Source organism: Corylus avellana, chromosome 7, assembly GCF_965113065.1.
Source record: "Corylus avellana chromosome 7, dhCorAvel1.hap1.2, whole genome shotgun sequence".
Classification (NCBI taxonomy): domain Eukaryota; kingdom Viridiplantae; phylum Streptophyta; class Magnoliopsida; order Fagales; family Betulaceae; genus Corylus; species Corylus avellana.
In genome coordinates, this window is record NC_142496.1 from 27203415 (window position 1) to 27225349 (window position 21935).

Below are 21935 nucleotides of genomic sequence, written 5' to 3' on the forward strand. Positions count from 1 at the left end.
ACTCAGATACATATGTTGTCAATATTTTAAAAACCCAGGCAGTTGTGATGTTTCGGGCTACCGAACCAATTTCTCAATTGGGTTTTGTTTTTTTGAAACCCAACTTCTAGATTTTCCTGGGCTTTTCAAATAAATCTGATCCATAAGTTAGCGACCCAGTCTGAATGGTTTTTACCCAGCCAATAGAAAAACAAAGTCAATTTTTAATTTTTAATTTTTTTTTTTCACATAATCGTTCCTCACTTGCCTATGAATTTGTTGTTTTTTTTTTTGTAAAAAAAAAAAACAAAAACGAGAACCCATTAGTATATTGCAATATATCAGAATTTGCTCGGATGTAACCAAAAAAAGATAAAAAAGAGCAACTCAAAAGATGGGAGTTTGGAATTTTTTTTTTTTTTTTTTTTTTTTTTTAACATGTCTACAAAAAGGGACGGAAGTTCAAACTAATGAACTCCACATTAGAAGACGTGGAATTTGACAACTGAGTTGTTATCTACAAGATGTTAAGGGTGTGTGGAAGGCTACGTTTGAGGAATCTCTCATATGATGTACCTTTCAATGCTTTCTCGACATCTTTCCAATTTTGAACTTGCTTCGACAAGGGGGCAGTGTGTATCTTAACCTGTCGGCTTGTTAGCTCTTTGTATGGTAAACTTAGAAATTCTTGGACCTCTTTAAGTTTCTGCCGAAGAAAATGTATGAAGATTAGGAATTGACATCAGAAAAGGGGATTCTTCTGCTACCTGGATTGCAGTAAATGTGAGAGAGTCTTTATAAGATTTACCTATCCAAATAGGTGGACAGATTGCCTGAAACTTATTTGGGTCCTATAAAAGCTCTCTCATATTTGTTGTTTGAATTGCTAGCAATTCAAACAACAAAATTACTGAAAATCTTTATTAAAAAAAAAGTAAGCATCAATCACAACATGAGTCATGCATAGGCCTAACCGTGTGATTATTGACAAGATCCTCGTAGTAGAGAACTATGTGGTGGATGGTCTTAAAGTATTCTATAGCCTTGGCAGTTGTCTCCTCTACTTGTTTCAGCTCGGGTATCAATAATGTTGCATTGATTTTTGGTTTGTATTTTGCTAGGATTTGAGCCTGCAGTCCACAAACTATGAGATTATCACTTCAAACTTGGATCAAGATCCTAGCAAATGTGAGAGAGCTCCTATGGAGTTTACATGTTCAAGTTAAGATGGGATTGTTTGAGACCTATTTAAATAGGTAGTTTTCCCAAGGGCTCTCCCACACTTGATGTTCAAATTACTAATAATTCGAATAATGAAATTGCTGGACACATGTGAGAGAGAGAGAGAGAGAGAGAGAGAGAGAGACCTCCACTGGGGAATGCACATGAGACTTGTGGGTTCCATTTAGTAGCTTAGCATCTCTGTCGAAGGAGTTTGAAAGAACAGAGATCATTCGACGAAGCAAATTCTTTCTGAAGAGGAATATGGAAGAAATGCTTCGCTTCTTGAAGTACTCCACTATCTCTTTGTGATGCTCCATCAAACCCTGCCAAGCAATTAGGATATTATACTCTTAAGTAAGTAAAAAAAAAATCTGATTTATTAATTGAAAATGAAACGTGAATTACAGAGATATGGTTCGAATAAATTACGATTTATCTCAAAAGCTTAAGCGGATAGAAAAGTAGCAATTTTTTCATCTTAAATAACGAAATGAAAAAATATTCAAGGTACAAAAAGAATGGGCAGTGATTGGCAGCACGCGGCGTGCGTGGCACGCGCACGCACGCCAGTGCAAATTTTTTTTTTTTTTGCACGCAGCGTGCGCTGTTTTCATTTACCCAAAAAGAATATAAGCAAGCAGCCAAGCAGCAATTTTATATCAAAGTAGTTCAATTTTGAAAGCCAAACTCCATGATGCTACTAACCTGATTAAGCATCCATTTGAACCCAACAGCAGCGGAGCACTCATTCTTGGAAGCACTACTGAACCAGTCAAGATTATAAACTTTATTCATTGTCCTCACAATCGAAGAAATATTAATCCTCCTATCCCTAACTGAAAAAATTTCTCCATTCGAGCTTACATTGATGTGACTGTTTAATAACGTCTCAAACCATCCACTCCCAGATCTCTGCATTGACAAGATGACAAAGAACCGGACCGGATTGCATGCACATTCCTCTCTGTTCGGATTAAACGATTATGTTTTACCGATCCCAATTAATGGGTGCAATGAGAGTTGCTTATTGCACATGAACAGCTCATGTGAGAGGGCATCCGAATCTCACCCTGCTCAGGCATATGTTCAGATGGGGTCCGAGCACCTGTTCGACACGGGACGCCCTCTCAAATGATCTGCTCATTATCCATTACACCTGAAATTCTCGTTCATGTTTGACAAATCTAAATTGAGAAAGACACAATTGAGGAAAGGTAATGAGTTTCTAGCTAGGTACCTGTTAAACGTTTGGGGTGTTGGATAATGCACGTAGGGAACTTCCCATTGTTCAATAGAGGGCGCATGACATGGCTTGTCCATCAATTCTATGTTTAGCGATTTGGCTTTTGTGTGGGTGCTTATTTGCTTTAAACAGAATGAGCAAATGTAGACTCCACAAACCATAACAAAAAGGAGAACCAGCATCATCAAGATCAATGGAGATCTCTTAGGAGGCTTTATGACCAGTACTAGTGTATCCTGAGATTTATAGGTTCCCCCATACGTAACGTAGATTACAATGAAAGAATATGAATTAGTATTTTTGATTATAACATGAAAATCATATAATATAAAAAGTTGCAAGAATTACAGAAACATTAATTCCTAATGGCGATAGGAGCTTACTGTGGCTTCCATCTAAAAATTGCCAGAAAATTTTTTTAGAAGAAAAGTATAACGACTTAAAAAGGATTGTGGGTTTCATTTGTGGTGCTGCATGCATGTTGAGAAAAATGAGGCAAAAGAAATGGTCAGAGTATGGGCTTATAGTTGAAACCATCCGATCAAATCAAGCATTCCAGCCGTTACATTCCAATACACTGGGGTATGAATAGAAAAAAAAAATGATGTATAAAGCACTAGATATCATTTTGTTAAAAAAGTAGTATACATCATTACGGTCCATACAAATACGGAAATACCGTACCGGGCCCTATCCCACACTAAAGGAAAATTATATTTACCATTTTTTTTTTTTACACTTTCATTTAGGTTTGTTTGTTTTGACTTAAAATATTTAATACATTCATATACATAGAGTAATGCTAGATGTCATTTTTGTTTTTGTCGATTTTCAAAATCATAATTTGATCAAAATTTAATATTAATTATTACAAGCTCAGTAATTATTTTTTTGAGTAATTATTATCAAATCAAGCATTCCGGCCGTTACATTCCAATACAATGAAAAAAAAAAAAAAAAAAAAAAAAAGAATAACTTATATAGGGAGGTTGTACAAAAGTCATATTTTGTGCCACCAATAAGGAGCTGACACATCAGTTAATTTCATTAGACTTATACTACAAATAAAAACTCAACCACACTAAATTTTACTCCAAAAAAATTAATTTTTTAATTTTTTTATTAAAAAAAAAAAAAAAAAAAAAGCAGATTTGAAGGGGTGGCCGGTTGGCCACCCCTCCCCCACATTGGGTGACCGGCCGCCGCCCCTAGGCCATGGGAATGGCCGCGCGGCCACCCCTAGGCCTAGGGGTGGCTCGCCGGCCACCCCATAGACCATGGGAGTGGCCGGTGAGCCACCCCCATGGGCTGGGGGTGGCGGCCAGCCACCCCAGATCCGGATCTGGGGTGGCTGGCCGCCACCCCATGGCCTATGGGGTGGCCGGCGAGCCACCCCAGGCCAGGGGAGTGGCCGCGCGGCCACCCCCCATGGCCTGAGGGCGGCGGCCGGCCACCCCTTCAAATCTGCTTTTTTTTTTTTTTTTTTTTTAATAAAAAAATTAATTTTAATTTTTTTGGAGTATAATATAGTGCGGTTGAGTTTTTGTTTGTAGAATAAGTCTAATGAAATTAGTTGATATGTCAGTTTTTTATTGGTGGCACAAAAGGTGATTTTTGTACAACCTCCCTATGTAAGTTATTCTAAAAAAAAAATGGTGTATAAAGCACTAGATATCATTTTGTTAAAAAAGTAGTATACATCATTGCGGTCCATACAAATACGGAAATACCGTACTGGCCAGCCCTAGCTATCCGCCTATCCCACATTAAAGGAGAATTATATTTACCATTTTTTTTTTTTTACTTTCATTTAGGCTTGTTTGTTTTGACGTAAAATATTTAATACATTCATATACATAGAGTAATGCTAGATGTCATTTTTGTTTTTGTCGATTTTCAAAATCATAATTTGATCAAAATTTAATATTAATTATTACAAGCTCAGTAATTATTTTTTTGAGGAAATTACTTTCTCTCAATTCACTTGAGACCTAGTTGTTTTAGTATTTCTCTTCAGGTTTGATTTTCCTTCTCCAAGTGGAATTGCATTAGCCGCCATGCAACCAAATCCTTGTCCTAGCATAATTTGTACGTATTTCCTTAGAGCACTAGTAGCAACTTCTTTTTTATTTTTCTTAAGTTTAAGGAACAAAACTACTTTTTGCTTTTCTATGGAAAAATATATTTCATAATAGTTTTCCTTATCTTTCTCTATACCATTAAAATATTATTTCTTTACAAAATACAAGTTTTCACAAAATTTCAACACAATCTCCAATTAAAGACAAAAATATGAAAGAACATTGAAAAACGGAACATAATCATCTCCATTTCAGATGATTAGTTATAATATAAGGGTATTTTTGTTTTTTTACTTTTTAAGGTGACAAAAATACTTTTCCACTATAACTAACTGAATATTACCCAGTTCATTTGAAATGAAGAAGATCCTAATTCTTGAAAAATACTATAGCAACTCTATTGGAAAATTCCTATAAAATGAGCAAATTAAGTATCTTTCTCTTGCTCGATCAGTGCGTCTTTCCTTATTAATGTGATGCGCATGCGCTCCTTTTATAGGAATCAAAAGTTTGTATTGCCCTAAGCTTAGAGAATTAATTAAGAGATTTTCTCTTTTTTATCGATTTTCTTTTTTTACTCCCTAATACTATTCGAGATTTATTCAGATCTTTTTTATTATTTGAATCCTAAATTATACAATATATATGGGTATTAGTATTTTTATTAGGCGTGGTTCCAGTCGATTGAGCTATCTCTTGGGGACGGGTATTAGTAATTTGGTCAAAATCCCCAACCACACAAGAGCTTATTTATTGGGTAAAATCCATTTATTAGGTAAAGTCCATTAATATTTAGAAATTTGAGAAACTAGAATTCTCTAAGAGCTTATTTATTGTTAGTATACATATTTCTTTAAGAAGGATACTAAAGGGAAGTGTCATAGTACCCCAGCAGGTAAGACTTTTAGGTTGCTACTTTTTTCTTTTATTTGAAATAGAGAGGAGCCAATCTTTTATGATTATTTTGTAAGGGTAAAATTGTTTTAAAAAAAAGTGAAATGACAATTTTTAGATAATTTTACCCTTATAAAATGTAAAGGGCCGGCTCCTCTCCATTTCGTTTGAAATGGAGAGCATCAAATTACATGCTATCATTAAGGACAGTGCTTTACTTGTGTGCTACCGTTATATTGGAGAGAGAGTTTCGGCCGCAAGAAATCCAGGTGCACAAAAGAGCAGGCCTCACACTTTATTCGCTAGTGGGCCTCCAACTCATCTGAGTGTTCCTCAGGCCAATGGAGCCATGCCTCCACGCCAATTTGCAAATGGCGCTGTTGCTCCAGGCCCAATTCATTCACTCCGCCCACCACCACCTCAAGCAACAGCCTACCCACCTATGCCAATAGCTGGACAACCAGCTTGGCATGGTCAGCCACCGCAACCAGGTCAAACAATCCCACCACCTGGCATGCCTCCACAAATGCAGCAATTCAAGCCATCTCCCCCAAGCATGCCACCGCCCCCTCCACAGGCAGCTCCAGGTCCCCCAAGGCCCCTACCACCACCAATGGGAATGGGAGGCCAACCACCACCTATGTGGCGTCAACCGCCACCCCCACCCCTTCAACATGGCGGTAGGCCCCCTATGCCACAGACATCAATGCCTCCACCACCCCCTCCAAACCACAATAACCCACCACCGCTCCCTCCATCTTGAACTTGAAATCTTGAGAAATCATTCTGAAAGGTTTTGAAATCATTTGACGTTTCTTGTTCAATCTTTTTGTTTTGAATTAGGAAATGCAGATTGTAATGTGTATCGCATTGGTTGAGAGAACAAGCATCTTAGTTTGATCGGAAGGAATATTTAGTTTTTGAAATATTGTCCTTGTTTTCTTCTTGGGCCTGAAATACCCTTATTTCAAATTATTCTTGAACGGCCCGAATTTTAGGAAATTTCTGACCACAAATTAGCCTTTATGTTAGTTTTGGGTACTAATTCTCCCATGGATGGGCGACGTTTATTTGAGAAGTTCGAAGGTTAGAAGCTTCGTTGTGTAGTAAACTCGATTAGTTTATTTAAACAATATTTACTGTTGCACCAAAAATTTGTAAATCAAGATCTTTCATTCAATTGTTTCCTCTACTAGTAATTTTCACAACTTTAGGCGCTTCCCATCCCCTCTTTTCTATTGGTCGATTCAAACTTTCTACCATTTATATGAACTAAGTAGTTTGTCTCTTTTGCAAAATGTGAAAACGGATTTCTATTTATGTGTGCTAAATTATTTTTCTCTTAAGAATCAAGCGAAAAATTATTGTCAATGAAAAATAATTTACAAAAAATAATTAAAATCACACCTCATAAAGGAACGCAATTGTCACCCTTCCCCTTGGAGACGCCCCCTATGCCATCCCAACTCTTCCTATGATAACCACATCACTATAGAGGAACTCCGTCATCCCTTTAGCCTTTTTTTATTATAGTAACCTATCACCCTTTCTGGTCCCTTTAATTCCAAAAAAGGCGGTCATAAACATGCTGGTTATCACCTTCCCTAGTTAGTCCCTTTAATTCCAAAAAAGGCGGTCATAAACATGCTAATACCCCCTCGATCTAAAGCTACTATGGCTAGTTTGGCTTCTACGGGATTGAGTGTCCAACAGATGTCTAGCTCTTTTATATTTCGTAACAATCGAAGTGCGATTCAAATTGTGTATAATGATGTATTTCTCAAACACACTAAACACATTGAAATCGACTTTCATTTTGTGCGTCATCATCTCTTGAAAGAAACTCTTTGCCATTGTCCTATTATATCTACCGATCAATTCGTGATCTTGTCTATCACTTTGAGTTTGAGGATATGTTAGAATATATTCAGAATCTTCTACTACTGCAACTTCTTCAACTTCTTCGTTAGTATAAGTTAGACCAGTGGTGTGCAATTATTTTTCTACTAGTAGAGATTAATAAAGGTTTTAATTGCTCATAATGTCCAACATGCACCTTTTGTCTAAACTATGTGTTGCACAATTTTTATTTAAACGATAGGAATGCAGCATGCTTCTTTCTTTTCTTTTATTTTATTTTTTATGATGCATGCATCTTTCTTTGGTCAATGCCTTTAGGACACTTACACGACTCGTAGCACAACTTTTCTATCCAAACGAAGTGCATGTGGTACCACTTTATAAAGAATGACAAAACAACTTGCTACAAAATGTTATTAATTTTTTTCTCTTTTCTTTTGCTGTCATGGCTAGCCTTGTGAGGAATTGCATCTGAGGAAGAAATTGGTTTGGTGTTCTGCTGTGTTGCTATTCAGGCCTATCTTTTTGTCGAATAACGAATTTGTCAATAATCCTTACAGTTTCCAAAGGGTCCTGATATGGAGCAGCTGCCTTCCATTTGCTGGGAAACGCTCTCTCGTGGCTTAACTTGTTCTTTTCTGGTTGCTCTTGCTCCCATTCTGGATCCAACGTCCACTCCTCTGGGACCTACTTGTCAACATGGGGCAGCAATTACAAATTAGTGAGTTAGGGTTTTGTATAATTGGGTTTGGGTTTGCCACAATTAACTTATTTAATAAATGGTTCAATTACCAGGTCAACTTGCTTAACTCATAGGTGATTCAATTCGCATAATCCATATACAATAGAAATTAACTTCTTTTTTTTTTTTCTTTAAAAATAAAAAATAAAAAAGCCCAAAAAATTAAAAGGCTAAAATAATTATGTTTTATATTGGAACGTGAGTAGTATTTTTATAGTTGTATTTGGTAAAGATGAAAACATCCAGTGAATTAGGATTCTTTCTAGATCAAATGAACTGGAGAATATTCAGTTCGAAAAATACAAAAATATCCATTAAGTATAACTAACTGGATATTTTTCTGTTCATTTGAACTGAAGAAGATCCTGTTCTACATTTAGTGGAGTCAGGTTGATCTACTCTAGCTAGTTAATGACGAGTGCCTTGTCCAATACACAGATTACTTTAAGTGGTTAATTTGCTTTTTATTTTTTTTCTCTTTTCTTTTTGATAATAATTTTCCTTCTAACTTTAGGCATATATGATTTCCTCTCTGCATTTAAATTCAGGTTGTTAATTTTGTCTTTACATCATTTAAATTGTCGAAATAGATCAAATGGATCACCCAACATGACCTATTTATTAAATGAAATATGATGTTAGGGTCAACCTAACATGACATGTTTATTAAACCAGTTATGCGGATTGTGTTGTGTCATCTATCTACTTATTTAATGGGATAGTGTAAGGATTAAGGAGGTTGACCCGTAATTCAACCTAACATTATGCCAACACGAATATCACCTACTCAACCCTATCTCAAATAAGAAAGTTGAAGCAGAAAGTCTAAATTTATTACCTCATCAATGGCAAGGGTGAAAACTTCAAGATCACCATTGGGTTTGATATGAAATCGCGTAAATGACTTGTAATCAGCAATTCTAAGAGAGGAGAAGCCCTCATCATAGTGTAAGTTAAACCAGTTGATGCAGATGTATAAATAGCTTCCAAATACAAAGGAAACGAAGGGGGTTGATAAGAACCAAAAATAGAAGAAGACAGAAGCATAATAAATGATGGCACCCCATCTAGAGATAGACTCCATCCCATTCTTGCAAATGTTGCCTCGCGTGACAGCCATGAGCTGAAAGTCAATTTCATGTGAATGTCACTCAGTAGAAGAAGAAGAAAAAAAAAAGCATCAAATTTTGGAACAAAGATACTACTTTTTACCTCTGGCACATCAAATGCAGACAAGAGATACTTTATAGATGCTGGATAAAGCCCAAATGTCCATTCTTCTACCTGAGATCGAGTGCCATTTGAAACTAGAAAGTATTTGCTTTCTAGTGATTGGTATCGCCGATATAACGAGTGATAGCCTGAGTAAACAATTTTTTTTTTTTTTTTTGGAATAAAATATTAAAAGAATGCTATACTTTTAACTATTTTACAACTTTTGACTAGTGTCGGTAATTAAAAATGGAGAATTGTAGACTAAGTGTTCGAACTCTCTAATACAATTAATATTAAATTATCATTTATTTCAAAAGATTAAACTCATAGGAATGGATAAACTTAACCATATTTTAACTTAGTTTCCCAACCATATAAGGCAAGAAAATATTAATTCATTGATTGTAACATAAGGGGTAGAAGGAAAACCCACCTGAAGTTGCCAATAATTCATCGCGGACAAACGTCTCAACACCCAGTTCCAACACCAGCATAAGAATTAGAGCTGCGGTCAGGTGCGCAAAAACATGGACAATTCCAATTATTATCCGTTTCTTCCATGAAACTTTGGAGGGAACAAATGCAATAGCCATAGTCAGCAACAACATAGCACCTCCTAGAGACACATAAGAGTGCTCCAGCATGTATATAAAAGCATTCCACACTGTCCCATAGAAACTCCTCCAGAAATTAGAAGTTGAATCTACTTTGAAGATGTGACCAAGCTCACACTAGTGAAAAAGATGGGAAAGATATTCAACTCAGTAGGCTCATTTAAGTTGGTTCAATTCAATAGAGAGAAGGGAAATAATAGACATCATAATTATTAGTCACCTGTGGAAACATAGAAAAGACCAATATGAAGTATATGATGCCACCAACATGATCAAACTGCCAATTCTCCTTTCGGAAGTTCCAAATATTTCTAAATGCAAGCTGTACTAAATGAAAAAAAAAATGTTATTACCAAAAACCAAAAGAAAATTTAATGAAAGTTAATTAATCAATTAATTTTTTTTTTTGGGATAAGTAAAAAGTTATTGAAGAAACTCAACAAGAAATAAGCAACTCCTCAAAACAAAAGAGCCTAAAAGCTAGAGGAATGTGCACAAGCAAGCACCTACAAAGAAGCAAATATGGGCAAGAAAAACTGCTTAATTAAAGAGCGAGTAACTACAAACCCCTTAAAAGAAATTAGCCCATGAGATTGAGTCGATAGCAACGAAAATTACCCTGCTTGAAGTTTTAAAAGAAGGATATTCTGCTTTGCACTCATAAGAAACTCCATGAGATTCACTAAAATCACGAAAGACATGGGTGGGATGCACATATGCTCCGCCACAACCATTTACAAGTAGATGTTGCGCACATGCTGGCTTTTTGTCAGGCTGAGAAGAAACTAACCCATCTGATTTTGCAATTGAGTGGCGCATATAGTGATGTATGTCCCCGGCAATCCGAAGCTTACACCTTTCTTTCAATATGTTATATATCAGGTCCGACACATTATTTTTAGAATCACCATTTTCATACCAATTAAGAAGCCAATCCGGTTGGTGCGTCATAACGATCACAGAGTCTTTCTTTCCAACCTAGCCAAATCAAGAAGTACTTAAAATCATTCAGTGAAAAAATTAGGAGTAAAAAGATGAGAAGTAGAGGAACACATGCACAACCAATATATTGCACTCATATAATATCCTCACCAAGCCATATTGAAAATAATGAAAAAGAAAAGTAAGAAAATGCACTCATATAATATCCTCACCACGCCATATCGAAAACAATGAAAAAGAAAAGTAAGAAAAATACCCCTTTTCTTGCTAGCTTTGAGAAGAATTCGAATTGGTAGACATCAATATCACCAAGGAGTGCAAGATCAAGACCAAATACCCACCATCCTTTAGGAAGTTTCAAAGCGAAATAACTCTTTTTCTGAGGCATAAACCACCCACCCAACCAGCTGTTGTAACATATATTCCTCATAAAGGTGTGAAGCCCATCAAACCAATCTGTCACGTAAAAAGTACCTAGATATTATTGCACAAAAATGACATTCTAAACGACAACCAACTTTGGAGGTTTTGAAATGAGAATAAAGAATGGTCTACGGTCTATTGATCAAGACACAAATTAAAAAACTAATTTCAATAAGAAAAAGAAATGTAAAATCAGTTTTTGTGGTTTATTACTTGATATATAATTAACTCCATGTGATATCAAAATAAACTTGAAGATTCATGAGGTATGCTAAAAAAACAATTTAATCCTACAGTTAAATTTCGATCACTGATTTAACAGATCCTGATAACGCAAAATATTAGAGTTAATAAAATTGTGATACTTAATCATATTTAAGTCAGTGTCATATTAACGAAATCTGTTAAATTAGTGGACAAAATTTGGTTGTTAAGACTAAATTGTTTTTTTTTTTGACATACCTCAATGACTTCTGAATTCAGTTTGATATCAAATAGCTAGAACTAATTGTATATCAGGTAAACTTATACATAGACCAATTTTGCATTTTTTTTCCTTTTAATAAAGATCAAGCTTAGTTTTAAGGCATATATATTAAAACCATGAGAGGGGAGGGCCGGAGGGGGAATAACTATAATCGTTTCCCAGAGAGATTTAAAAAAAGAAAAAAAAAAAAGAAAAACCAGAAACGAAGACCAAGTGATCACCAACCATGGTTTCCAGGAATGATGAAACATCGAGGGCCATCATACGGCATTGCTTGTTTTTGGTATTTTGTTTTGTTGCCATTTTTTTTTACTCTTGAGCTCAGACACCCCATGAGGCACCTCAGGCTTGTTAGCAGCCATATGGTCTTCTTTATGCCACGATGGTGGCTGAAGAGCATACTCGAAAGGTTGAAAGAGGCGCCTTTCATATGTAATTTGTGACGGATTAGGATACCTATAATTGAACATCAACATATATCCAATTAAACAAACAAATTAAAAGATGTTAAAAATACATATAAAAGAATTAATAATGCTATATAGAATCTTGAAGAAGCTAAGTAAGATTTTATTATATATTTTTAAAAGATATAATAAAATCTTTTAGAAAAAAGTAGACATGTCACTCTCAAATTAACACTCAATTTTCAATGTCTCCCTCAAACTATTAATTGTAGCGATATTCCCCTCAAACTATAAGAAATTTGAGAAAAACATGTAGGAAGCAGTTAAATGTAGGATTTTCATATCATGAATAATAAAATAAGGATTGTCAACTTACGCAATATCGCCTCCAATAAGTAGTAAGTTTCCACGCGGTAAGTGAAGGTCAGAATTAGTGCAACGAATGAAAGGCTTAGCAAGTAGCTTTGCCACAGTATAGGTTGAGTTCCCACCATCACCAGTATCAGCCATGAAGTCAAACCATAATTCTTTCTCTTCACGAAAAGGATTATATAGAAAATCTCCTTGCTCTTGATCCTTCTTTTTATCTGTTGGCCCACCTTGAACCTGATTCATTGCTGCCTGAAGATGGAAGATTAGTTTATATAATTAACTTCACATCAAAGTGTTAAATCTAAGAGAGAAAATGATTGATTGGTAGTGGACGTACACATGATCAATATGCTAATGGTATCATGAATATAATACGCACGAGTGTATGTACGTATAGGATTATATAAATTTTATATACCTGCAATATACGCATGTCAAAGCGACCTAGGAAGACATTTACTGATACCAGGAGGTCAAAAACAGTCTTGTATAAGTCAGCTGATGTTCTGCAACACATAGCCATCAACAAAGAGCATAAACACCAAAAATCTTCTTTCCCCACCAAAAAAAAAAAAAAAAGTAGAGGGGACGGGACAAAAAAAAAAGGGTAACATTATATGCGTACATACCCTGAATACCAGGGAACCATATCTAAAAAGTGAGGCTTCAATTGCTTATTCTTCGGGTATTGTTCCCCTGACCTGACCAAAAGAGCATAAGAGAACGCTAAGTCCAGCTCATATTCCAAGCAAGAGAATTTTAAATTAATCCTAATAATTCTTGTCAAGTATAAAAATCATGCACATTATAAAGTCAAGCTACAACTACAAGGTAATAGTAGACCTCTTTGCAACATAATTGACAACGTAAATGCCTATAAATCCTGCCCATAACAAGCAGACATGAAAGATTTCATCCGGTGAACCCGCAGGCAGCCAACTGCTTGCTAACTGAAAAAAAAAGAAAAGGAATTATACATGTGTGATAAAAGTGTTAAATTATATATCACCTATTTTAAAAATTTAGGTTTATAAAAAAAAATTAATTTAATTTATATTCTAACAATAAAATAAATAAAAATAGCGTCCAGTATCCAAACTATTCCAATTGGAAAAAACATGGCGCCTGTAGAAATTATATTTGCTAAGGGCTAAACCACAATTAATACAAAATCATGCAGAAATATTTAGACGTCAGATCTAGAGAGAATGTTCGGGAAATGTAAGATGTATATATATGTGCTATAATTAGGGCAATTGATCTGTTGTTCTTCAAAGGCATGTAGATATATATGTACCTTAGCGTTTCTTTTTGCAAGCGGCCTCTCTCTACAGTGACGCTGAAAAACGCAGCAGGCTACACTTACCCCCTTCAAAACAGGAAAAACCATAATATAGATTATAAAGGCGGGCCGGAAAATCTACAACATGATATGGAAATACCAAAAGCTAGCCTCTCCAGGCGGACTTACGGCAGACAGTTTAAGAATGGTCCATATAAGCTTGAGAATGGTCCACATTCCTGGCAACTTTCGACCGGCCTCACGTGAAAAAATGTAGCAAATGCCTTCATAAATTGAGTGGAAGACAAGAAGAAACAAAACAGAAGAGGCAAAGGTTGTCAACAATAAAGACGGATTCATTCTCATAGAAACTCCCACTGACCGAGAACTAGGAAGATGATATGCAATTGCTGCTGAAAGCCACGATGCATACCTGGAAAATGTTAATTTTCAGTCACATATATATATGAATGTGCACACTATACTTACGTACATTCAATTATTACCACTCATTGAAGTGTATGTAGCTTGGTTTCCCTGTCAATGGTTGGGAAAAGAATCGGACCCAAGGCTGAAGAAAAAAATAGAAGAATCCCAACAAACAGACATGCATACACCACCATATAATGCTGTTGTCGTCAAGACTACACCGAATGTCGAACAAGCCAAAAAACACACAACTCAGGCATGCAACCAGTACGGCGTGGCGTGATTTGGTAACAATCCTCAACCATACACGAAGTGTTCTTATCCTCTCGCTCGTGGCGGTTCTGAATGCATTTAGGAAACCAGTCCTAATAACTGACTCATCCATTCGAGAGGTTGAAACTTGATTCAGAGTATAGGCAATCTTCCAAATTCTGTTAAAGAACTGCTAATTAATATAAATATTTTTATAAAAATACTCCAAAATATTGCTACAGCTACGGGTTAATTAACCTCCAGAATATATATTATAATCATAGTTATAATTAGTAATATACAAGACGACATTTAATGATATAGAATACGTAAGTACTTGGTGTATCCAAGAATAATCCCCGTAATATACCCTGTTCCATCGATCTTCCCTTGTATTAGTTCGAAGAAAAGAAAAGAAAAGAAAATATATATTATATATAGAGAGAAAAATATAAAAAAGCCCCACAAATTAAAGGCTGTTTGCGATAAAGCCTTATAATGTTCAAAATATACTAAAGTAGCTCATCAAACTACTAAAATGTGTCAAAAATGGCACATATTTTTTTATATTCCTATAATACCCCTATTCTTTTACAAACTAAATAAAAAAATAAACTAAACTATTTTTTAAACAAAAAAGAAAGAAAGAAAAAAAAAAAAAACAAGAGGCGAATAAATACAAAATATTTTTTTTGGAATGAATAAAGAATTAGTTACTATAATTGGCTTATATTACAAATCGCTTGTGCAATATAAAAAAATATAGATAAATGCAAAATCAAACCATATTGTTAGCACAATTGGTAGGCACCCCTTTCCTTTTTCCTTTTTTATTTTTTTATTTTTTTATTTTAATTTTGAAAAATTAATTTTTTAGTTTTTTATTTTAGTTTTAAAAGAATAAGGGTATTATAGGAATATGAAAAAAAATGTGGCATTTTTGACACACTTTAATAGTTTAATAGGTTATTTTAATGCATTTGAACATCGTGAGGCTCTTTAAAAAATGAGTTAGTTTGGGTTTTATTTTTTATTTTTTATTTTTTATTTTATTTTATATATATATTTTCCATATATATATATATATATATACACAAAATATTTGAGTTTTTATGATCAACGTTACTGTCTATATATGATCATAGCAAGTTAAGTCAAATAATAATAATAATAATAATAATAATTTTATATAATAAATAAACAGATAAATATTTCAAGTAGAGAAGAAGAATTAGTTGAAAATTAGTTATAAATTCTTGTTGAAAATAGAAATGGAATGATTAAACGTGGATGATTATGTGCATATTCCAAGTAGCACGGAAAAGAAACTTTATACATGCATGTTCCGGCCAGTAAATGGAAGAAGACGGAAGAACAAAAACAGAAATTCATGCGGGAAACGTTACAAAAGCATTGGCAATTAAAAAAATAATCAACGTACGAACACTAATTATAGAAGGATCACAATGTCAAAAATTAAGAAAGAAATTCGTGAGATAGAAAAAATGAGAGGGAGGAGAGGCACCTGCGAGGTCCGTCGCTCGGCAAGGAAAGAATTGAAGAGCAATGGTTCGGAGAAACTGGACATATATATATATATATATATATATATATATATATATATAAAGAAGTCAGCAATCTACCGTGTGTAGATCTCTACCATCGATCCTTCTGTATAACCTCTGACTTTGGCGGAACCAACACCAACCACCATTCTACGAGGAAGGTTGGTAACAATCGCATATTCTAATATAACCCAGCTCGAGTCTTGGGATTCCTCGGGTAAACGAGAGAGAAACAGAGAGACTTTGTATTTTAGGTTAGACTTAGTCGCAGGAGATAAGAATGCCATAGAAGAAGATTGCTCGAAGTTTACAGAATTCTAGTTAATGTGTAACGACACTCAACGCGGCTGTGCTTGTGCTTGTCAACGATGACTTCGATTAGTTTAAAATTTCATTTCGAGTGCGAGAAAGGAAAAATAAGATTTGAATGGATCAACCATGAAATGCTAAGGGGAAAAAAATGTTAAGACATTTTCAAATTATGCCTATGTCGTATGATCAAGTGGGGTGGCTTACGGTTGGTTTGTTAAAATTTTGAGAAGTATTTTGAATTTTTAAGTTTTAAAAAAGATGAGAAAAAATTTAAAATTGATTTGGTAAAATTTTTGAGTTTTGTAAAAATTAACAATTGAGAAATATTTTTATTTTAAAGAAAAATAAAAAATAATTTATAACTTTTTGTAAGCACTACTTTTTTTTAATATATATATATATATATATATATATATAACTTTTTGTAAAAAATAATATTTTACAAAACTCTAAAAAGTTGAGAAATAATTATATAAAATAAAAAGAAAAATAAAAAATAATTTAAAAGCTGATGCACCACGGTGCTAGTGCCGCCATCGTGGTGGTGATTTGGCGACTCTAAAGGTGGCCGCAACACTACTTTTTTTTTTCTTTTTAAATTTTATCTTTTATATACTTTTTTTTAAAATAGTGTATTTTTTTTTTTTTTAAAGTAGTTTAGGTTTTCAGAAGAGTTGTGTTTTATTTTGAAAAGGCCATCCGGCTTAGGTGCGGTAGTGCAAAACTACGGCACCATGCAGTAGTGCAAAACTACCGCACCATGCAGTAGCCCAAAACGACCCATTTTGAGGTCGTTTTGGGCAATAAAAACTTTTTTTTTTAGAGAACAAGAAAAATATTAAAAAACTAAAAGTATTAAAAAAAAAATAGAAGAGAAAGAAAAAAAAAAATGAAAGGGGTGGTTGGGGGCCAAAATGGGGTGGCCGAGCCACCCCATTTTGGGCTGCGGCCATGCCATCCCCATGCCTTGGACCACCCCCAAAAGGCCGAAAGGAAAAAAAAGTTTTGGGTTTTGGCCCTTAGGGTGTGGCCAAACCACCCCCAAAGGACCAAAACTCAAACCTTTTTTTTTATTTTTATTTTGGCCTTCTGGGGTGTGGCTGGACCACCCCCTTGGCCATAGGGGTGGATGAACCACCCCTAGACCGGCCATGGGGTGGCTCTAGCCACTCCCTTGGCCAAACTAGGGTGGTCTGGCCACCCCATTTTTGGCCAAGGGATGGCTTTTTTCTTTTTCTTTTACTTTTTTAATATTTTTAGTTTTTTAATTATTTATTTTTATAATATTTAATAAATATTATATTATTACTTAAAAAAAAATTTATTGCCCAAAACTGGGTCGTTTTGGGCTACTGCATGGTACAGTAGTTTTGTACAACTGCACCTAAGCCAAATCCTTGAAAAGTGTATATTAGTAGTAGGTCACATGTAAAAATTTGTTAGATTAGTTAACTATTATTTGAATAGAGATTTGAGATTTCAAAGAGTGTTTAAATTTGTTTTCCAAGTTGATGTCGATGTCAGTCCAAGTTGATGTTCCCAGTCTTGCAATTTTTCTCCAGCCGGTGGCCCCATGGGCCATGAGCTACTCGTCTTAGAAAACCCGCGTAGAAAACGTCATAGGATTCTAGACGTCTTCGGGGCAAATAGGATGATCCCATGGACCGTTAAGACACTGTTAAGATTATTGACCGATTCGTTATCAGACAAAAAGATTGGCCCTGCTGATAGCAGCACAACAAAAGATTTTTCCTAGCCAGCAAAAGCTGACCATGAGAGCAAAATAATAGAAAAAAGAAATTAAGGGAATGTGGGATAATCGATATTAACATTTTCTAGCAACTCATTTTTGTTATTCTTTATAAAGTGGTAAAAATTGTGCTAAAAGTGCTTCTTTTTTTTTTGTGTTTGGTTTGAAAATAAGTTATGATATAAAAAACGAAAATTATTTTTGTGCTTGAATTATTTGAAGGTTTTGATGAATGCTATAAAACATATATCAACCCACCACTATCTTATTATGATCCACCCTTGAATCAATTTTAATTAAAAATGTGAAAGAAAAAAAAAATTAATAGTGAATTGACGGTACCACATCAGCCGCATAGTAAAATAATTCATGGTGCGATCAAAATATGCTATTTAGACTTTTCTTTGTGTTTTGAAGCATTTGTTAATGTTTTTATTTTAAAAGGCAAAAAGGAGAATGAAATAAAAGAATAAGGAAAAGTGTAAAAAATAAAATTTAAAAAAAAAAAAAAAAGGAAAAAGAAGGAGAACTAGAAGCCGTATAGTGAACGTCCATATACAAATACAAGTCACCAAGGTTTGGTAAGAAATTCATGACAAGATACGTCAATCCTCATCGTCAGCGGTATGACGTGAAGTTCCCAAATTAAATCAGTCCTAACGATAGTACGTTTGATTGCTTTTTAAGCTGAGCAATAATGTACATAAGAGTTTTAAATATAAATAAAAATTGTACAAAATTTTACTAACCAAAATAATTAAAATTACATTTTTTTTTTATATATATTTTAACAATTCATCTTTTTAGAGTACTCGACAGCCTTATTATTTTAACAATCAACTTTAACTATTTCATTTAAATACTATTTTTTAAGGATTTTTTTTTTTCTCTAACTATTAAAGGATGGGAGTAAAAAAAAAAAACAAAAAACAAAAAAGGAGAGAAAGAAATTACTTTTTTATTCAATATAAGGTGATTGAACATTATTCACTATTAATATTGAAAATTAGAGTTTTTAACCACTTTTACCAAATTATCTCACCAAAATAACCAAAAAATAATTGTAGTAAGGCTGCAAATAGTGCTCTAAGACTATAATAAGTTTAGCCATAAGATATGAGAAATGTTAGAAATTATAATGTTGATATGATAGTATCTATTAAAGTTATCATTAAATTTATGATAAATCTTTATTAAATTTTAATTTAATGATAATTTTAAAAATTACCTATAAATATATATATATAAAAAAAAAAAAAAATTAGCGTGCAAAGAAAGGTGAGAGTGTGTATAGCTTGGTCTTAAATAAACCGTATCTATTATAAATTTTAGTCAACCGTATCTTTATAAATCTTTACAAGTCAACCGCTTTCTAGACGAATGCGGTGGCTCATAATTACAAGTCAACCGTAAAGAAGGAAGACTATCTCTTGGTCTTAAATAAATTATATTGAGAATATATACACACACGCAACACACGTTTAATATATATATATATATATATATATATATATATATATATATATAGTGTTGACGAGGTAACCAAAATGAATGCTCTGCGCCTCATGCCTCTGCGTGTGAACTAGAATTTTGTGAACTTCGAGCAATCTTCCATATATGGCATTCTTATCTTTTAAGATCGAATAAGTCTACTCTAAAGACAAAAATTCTCTCTCTTTGTCTCTCGTTTACAGCTTTGGAATCCCAGGACTGGAGCCGGGTTCTATTAGAATATGCCCAAACTTCCTCGTAGCGTGATGGTTGGTGGCATGTGTTGGTTCCACCAAAGTCAAAGGTTAGAACGATCGATGGTATATATATTGAGAGACAGTACGTGTTGATTGCTTTTTTCTTTATATATCTTAGTTTCTCCGAACCATTGCTAGCTCTTCATTTAATCGTTTCTTTCCTTGCCAAGTTAGCTACGGAGTTCGCAGGTACCTCATTCTTTTTATCTCACGAATTTCTTTCTTAATTTTTAAGGTTGTGCTTCTTATAATTGGTGTTCAACCAAGTTAGCTACCGAGTTCGCAGGTGCCTCATTCTTTCTCTCTCACGAATTTCTTTCTTAATTTTTGAGGTTGTGCTTCTTATAATTGGTGTTCGGTTGATTGTTTTTCAATTTGATTAGCCAAAGTTTTTGTAGCATGAATTTCTGCTTTTTTTCGACCTCTGATTCCATTTGTATGGGCTTTTTGAAGTGCATAAAGTTTCTTTCCCATGTTACTTGGAATATTCGCATAAGCACCCACGTCTAATCATTTGATTTCTATTTTCTATTTTCTTATTCAAATATTTATTTGTTTGTTATTTTGACTTAACTTGCTGTCATAGACAGTAACGTTTATCCTAAAAGCTCAAATATTCTAAAAAAAATATGTACTTTTTTTTTGGGTTAATAATTTTTTTGGTTTTAGTCTCTGAGTTTTAATATATATATATATATTCTTTAGGTTTTAAAACATAACAAATTCAGTGCCTCAGATTTTGGAAAAGACCTAATTACCACTTCCATTAATTTCTGTCAATTTTTCACTAACGGAAGTCCCCGTCATCACCACATAATCATATTATATCGCAACACGTGTTCACCTTTAAAAAAAAAAAAAAAAAAAAAAAACTAAATGGTAAATCTCCTTCTCCCTCGTCGTCTACCCAACCTGGCCTCCTTCCCCACCTCATTGATCCTTTCCCCAAAAACACCTAAGTCCTCCTTCGTGCCCACCCTTTTGATTTCCATACCCACCACCATGCATCATCATCGTCATCAACAAGAACCTATCTTCTCCAACAACGAACTCCTTTCTCTTCTCTGCTCCCTCTTCAAATTCGTTGAACCCATGCACACTCTGATTGAGATCCAGCATTTTTTTCCTACTAAATCACAATCCTAGATAATTTTGGTGAAAACCGGTTAGTCTGAACTCTAGGCCGACGACAATGGGAAAAATGGGGAAAAATGTCAAATTATTTCAGTTTTTTGTTTAATGTTATACCAATGTGGATTTACCATTTAGGTTTTTTTTTTTTTTTTTATTGTTTTTAAGGTGAACACATGTCGCGATATAATATGATTACACGGCGATGATGTGGACTTCCGTTAATGGATATTAATTGAGGTGGTGATTCGATTTTTTTTCAAAATATGAGGTACTAAATTTGTCATGTTTTAAAACCCAAGGAAAAAATAAAAAATTAAAACATTAAAACTCAAGTACTAAAAAAGTTATTAACCATTTTTTTTTCTTTCACGTTTGCCAAACTTTTCCATATTATCCAATGGTAAAAATCAACTATTAGACCAAAAAACTGTACTATTTCCCATTTGTTATGAAAGTAAGAATTAATAGTATATTCTAACAGATTAAATTAAGGAAAAAACAATACAGATCGCACAAGTCGGTTAAGTTCATTTCGTATTTTATTTCGTCTTTACAATTGCTGATCTAGCTTCATCTTCTTTCCTCGCCTTGCCTCCCAAGTAAGTACCTCTCTTCTCTCTCTCATGAATTTTTTTTTGGATCGATCTTTGTGACCCTTTTTAGTATCGGGCTCTGATTGATCGCTTTTCCATTTGAGAAATGCTTTTCTACTGTTTCTTGTATGAATATCTGGTTCTGTCCTCCCGTTGTTTCATTTATGTGAGCCTTTTTACGTTTTTTTTCCTGGCATGTGAGCCATTTTACATTAATATATTAGGACATGTATGCATGTTCCTTTTCTTGTTTAATAATTTCTCACCAACTTTAGTACTTGGAATATTCTTTTCTTTTTTGTTTTAATTTAGTTTCTAAGTATTTTTGGTTTTGTCTAAAGTAGTGTTCGGGAGTACTTGTTTTGTATATGGCTCATTTTCACAGAA

General features: G+C 34.1%; 1 protein-coding gene and 1 pseudogene across 1 annotated transcript; both read right to left on the reverse strand.

Annotated features, from left to right (window-relative positions):
* Window positions 1-496: 496 nt before the first annotated feature.
* Window positions 497-2643, reverse strand: LOC132183921 (uncharacterized). The gene is made up of 5 exons (XM_059597391.2): window positions 2441-2643; window positions 1909-2167; window positions 1347-1526; window positions 954-1109; window positions 497-685 (listed from the first exon to the last, which is right to left on the reverse strand). Exons 1-5 carry the CDS (start codon window positions 2629-2631, stop codon window positions 497-499), a joined length of 975 nt encoding a protein of 324 aa, XP_059453374.2. The 5' UTR covers window positions 2632-2643.
* A 5145-nt stretch (window positions 2644-7788) lies between these two features.
* LOC132183919 (uncharacterized) lies at window positions 7789-14125 on the reverse strand (annotated as a pseudogene).
* Between the last annotated feature and the right edge of the window lie 7810 nt (window positions 14126-21935).